The sequence below is a fragment of the Maylandia zebra genome, linkage group LG3 (genome assembly GCF_041146795.1).
Source record: "Maylandia zebra isolate NMK-2024a linkage group LG3, Mzebra_GT3a, whole genome shotgun sequence".
Lineage (NCBI taxonomy): Eukaryota > Metazoa > Chordata > Actinopteri > Cichliformes > Cichlidae > Maylandia > Maylandia zebra.
Genome location: NC_135169.1, coordinates 59964662 through 59968927, shown reverse-complemented (window position 1 = coordinate 59968927; position 4266 = coordinate 59964662). Strand labels below are relative to the sequence as shown.

General features: G+C 42.6%; 1 protein-coding gene across 1 annotated transcript; it reads right to left on the bottom strand.

Moving 5' to 3' along the window:
- Window positions 1-689: 689 nt before the first annotated feature.
- Window positions 690-2886, bottom strand: LOC143416755 (protein NLRC3-like). Its single transcript, XM_076882274.1, has 2 exons — window positions 2626-2886; window positions 690-2485 (listed from the first exon to the last, which is right to left on the bottom strand). The coding sequence occupies exons 1-2, from the start codon at window positions 2831-2833 to the stop codon at window positions 690-692; spliced, it is 2004 nt and encodes a 667-aa protein (XP_076738389.1). The 5' UTR covers window positions 2834-2886.
- Between the last annotated feature and the right edge of the window lie 1380 nt (window positions 2887-4266).

Sequence of the window (4266 nt, the reverse complement as noted above, 5' to 3'; positions counted from 1 at the left end):
GAGCAGTTTGTCGCAGAACTGCTGCTGATGTGTCAAGATGATAAGCGAGCATCCGGCAGTGACAGGAAGTACCTGCCATGAAGATAGGAGATAATGTTCTTTTAAACTGTGTTAAAAGTCATTGTGGTTTTGATTTGACGTATGCATATATTCTGTTTGTGACGTATGAGGGGGCGTCATTAAATTCAAGCCCTGATGGTATAAAATGTCTGTTTATGCTTTGATTAAGTCGGAGATCAGCCCGGTCTGCGAACGGAGCTGGTCTTCCCACGCGTGTATTTCATTAAAATCAATTGTTTGACCAAGTTCTGGACCATGGTTGTTTGTACTCTCCTTCCCCAATATTTGAACCTTAACATTAGTTTACTCAAAATAATTTTAAGACATCAATATTAAAGGTTAAATTATGATAATGAATACATGCAACTATAACTGATGACATAAGAATTTGGATTTTTAAGCTAAAGCGAAGGTGCTGACTCACTTGGCATGTTACTCTCAAATCCTCCCTAATAACAAGAACATAATTACACTTTAGCCACAAGAGGGCAGCAGCATTAATACAAGTCACGTGTATATAAAGGTACAGTGATTATATTACAGTGATTTTGACAAAAACAAAACAGAGGTTCATGGCAGTGTGTTTTCCATAACATACCAACCAAATTAAATAATAAAAACTTTATAACTTACAGAGCTTTTTTAGAGGCTTTGACCACTGGTAGCAGCCTCAGAAGAGCCTCCTCTGAAGCAGAGTATTTATTCAGGTTAAACACATCCAGATCTTTTTCTGATGACAGTAAGATGAAGACCAGAGCTGACCACTGAGCAGGAGACAGTTTATCTGTGGAGAGACGTCCTGAACTCAGGGACTGTTGGATCTCCTCCACTAGAGAACGATCATTCAGTTCATTCAGACAGTGGAACAGATTGATGCTTTTCTCTGCAGACAGATTCTCACTGAGCTTCTTCTTGATGTACTGAACTGCTTCCTGATTGCTCTTTGAGCTACTTCCTGTTTGTGTCATGAGGCCTTGCAAACGAGTTTGATTAGTCTTCAGACCCAAGAGAAAACGAAGGAACAAGTCCAGGTATCCATTTGGACTCTGTAAGGCCTTGTCCACAGCACACTGGTAGAAGTATTTCTTTGAAGATTTTCTTGTTTGAAACACCTTCCAAGTTGTTTCTTGCTCTTCCAGCAGATTGAGTCCAGAGTTGATGAAGGTCAGGTGGACATGAAGAGCAGCCAGAAACTCCTGAACACTGAGATGAACAAAGCAGAACACCTTGTTCTGGTACAGTTGTTTCTCCTCTTTAAAGATCTGTGTGAACACTCCTGAGTACACTGAGGCTGCTCTGATATCGATGCCACACTCTGTCAGGTCTGGTTCATAGAAGATCAGGTTTCCTTTCTGCAGCTGATCAAAAGCCAGTTTTCCCAGTGACTCAATCATCTTCCTGCTCTCTGGACTCCAGTGTGGATCTGTCTCAGCTCCTCCATCATATTTGATCCTCTTCACTTTGGCCTGAACCACCAGGAAGTGGATGTACATCTCAGTCAGGGTGTTGGGCAGCGCTCCTCCCTCTCTGGTTTCCAGCACATCCTCCAGAACTGTAGCAGTGATCCAGCAGAAGACTGGGATGTGACACATGATGTGGAGGCTTCGAGCTTTCTTGATGTGGGAGATGATCCTGCTGGCCTGCTCCTCATCTCTGAATCTCTTCCTGAAGTACTCCTCCTTCTGTGGGTCAGTGAACCCTCTGACCTCTGTCACCATGTCGACACACTGAGGAGGGATCTGATTGGCTGCTGCAGGTCGTGTTGTTATCCAAAGGCGAGCAGAAGGGAGCAGGTTCCCTCTGATGAGGTTTGTCAGCAGCTCATCCAATGAGGTGGACTTTCTTGTTTCAGTCAGGATTTTAGTTTTGTTGAAGTCCAAATTAAGTCGACACTCATCCAGACCATCAAGTATGAACACAACCTGGAAGTCTTCAAGCCTGCAGATTCCTGATTCGTTAGTTTGATTAAAGAAGTGATGAACAAGTTCCACCAAGCTGAACTTTTCCTCTTTCAGCACATTCAGCTCTCTGAAAGTGAATGGAAATATGAACTGCATGTCCTGGTTGGCTTTGTCTTCAGCCCAGTCCAGGCTGCATTTCTGTGTTAAGACTGTTTTCCCAATGCCAGCCACTCCCTTTGTCAGCACTGTTCTGATTGGTTCGTCTCTTCCAGGTGAGGCTTTAAAGATGTCTTCTTGTCTGATTGTTGTTTCTGGTCTGTCTGGTTTCCTGGATGCTGTTTCGATCTGTCTGACCTCATGTTCATCATTGACCTCTGCAGTCCCTCCCTCTGTGATGTAGAGCTCTGTGTAGATCTGATTCAGGAGGGTTGGGCTTCCTGCTTTAGCGATGCCCTCAAACACACACTGGAACTTCTTCTTCAGTTGGGCTTTAAGTTCTCGTTTACAGAGTGGAGCAAATATTTCTGAAGGTAAGAAATTCAGAAAAAATATTATACAATAAATATCATAGCCTTTCAGTACCCTGAAAGGATGAATGTCTATTGGTCCATTTCTTGAGCTATTAGGAAAGATCAATATTCAGTCTTTAGAGAAATTCTCTTACTGCTCTGCAGATGGTCAGCCATCTCATGCTGCTTAAGTCTCCTCAAGAAGTGGAGTGTGATCTTCAGAAATGCTTCTCTGCAGCTCTTTCTTTCATCTTCATCCTCTCCTTCAAACATCTCCTCATCCTCCATCTGGCTCTTTAAAGTTTCTGGGTGATCTGGACTCAGAAGCTTCTGGATCTTCTTCAGCTCGTTCTTCACAAACATGGTGATGTTGTCCTCCAGCCGCTGGAAAAGAAGACTATATGAATTACCCAGTGGTAAATGGACTGGTTCTTATATAGCTCTCTTTGATACTCTGTGCACACAAAGCATTTTATACAACATGCCTCATTCAACCAAGCACATTGTTCTATGCTTAAATACTTTCTTTCACACTCTGATGGATGCATCAGAGGGCAGCTTGGGTTTAGTACGTTACCCAGTACATTTGCCAGCCAGGGTTTGATTCACAAACCTTCTGACTAGTAGCTGACCTGCTCCCCTGCTGAGCTATAGTCACCCCAATCTGACTGACATCATGGAGCCCAAACTCTGACTTATGTTGGACACACTGACAATCCTCTGGTCCACAAAGTGCAGCATAGAGGTGACTAAAAAGAACAAATGTAAACGTAGTACTACAAACCATAACCACAGAGTCCAGGTGTGTTTGATGTTGCTGTGCAGACTGACCAGTGGAAACCTCTGCTCTCTGCTGGTCCACTCTGTGGAGGAGTAATGTATAATTAGCTCATGTTATGTCTGTCCACACACAGACACAAGCTAAAGGTCCATGAAGTGATGTTTGGATGGGTTCAGTCAATCAGATGACTGTCATGGTGGAGCTTTGCTAGTCCTGCTGATCCCACTGAGAATTAACATCTCAGTTTCCAGATGTCTGTAGTTTTCTGCTCAGTTTCTTTAGTCCCAACAGCTCTTACCATCTCCTGCATAAAGCTTTCCCTCCATGCTCAGATGCCCTGGAACAAGGTGCTCTCTTTATATCAGTGACTGGTTTAAAGGGACAACTTGCCAAACTTTGTGTCAGCAAAAGTAGTTCTAATGTTTCTTACATTTATTACATTTTTACATTTTTACACACACAAATCAATGAACACAAAAACATGAACTTTCCAGATATTTTGTTTCACAATGTTACAAATCTCAGTTCACAACTACACAGTCTGATTTACAAGTACAAAATATTTATGACCACAGTTTGAGCCGATGTATGTCCCGAGTCTGTGGACTCAGTGGTTTTGTTTTGATTGTTATTGTCTTTTGTTACAATTTCATTCTGATTAAGATTTTCTAGTTCTGAGGTTTTGGTTTCTGTGTTCCCTCTGTACTGTGTTAGTATTGTGTCTCTGTGTTCACTTCCTGCTTTATTTTGACAGTGCCATGTCCTATGTTAGTGTGTCTACTTTTGCTTCCCCTTGTCTGGTTATGTCCAATGAATCCTGCTGTGTCTCCCTTTTCTCATTCCCTGATGGCTCTTTTGTGTATATGAGCCCTTTGTTTTCTCCTGCTTGTTGCTGGTTCGTCTGTGTTGTCTCCCCGTGTCTCCGTTTAAGGTTTCAGGTTAGTTTTGTAGTTTTTTCAGTAGAGGTTATCTTAGCTTCTGCACAGGCCATCTCCACTGCACTTCACCGTTTCAA

Coding starts and splice junctions, on each gene's coding strand:
- LOC143416755 (XM_076882274.1), bottom strand. CDS start 2,833: ATGTTTGTGAAGAACGAGCTGAAGAAGATCCAGAAGCTTCTGAGTCCA. Junction 2,486..2,625: donor GGCTGACCATCTGCAGAGCA/GTAAGAGAATTT, acceptor TCTTACCTTCAG/AAATATTTGCTCCACTCTGT.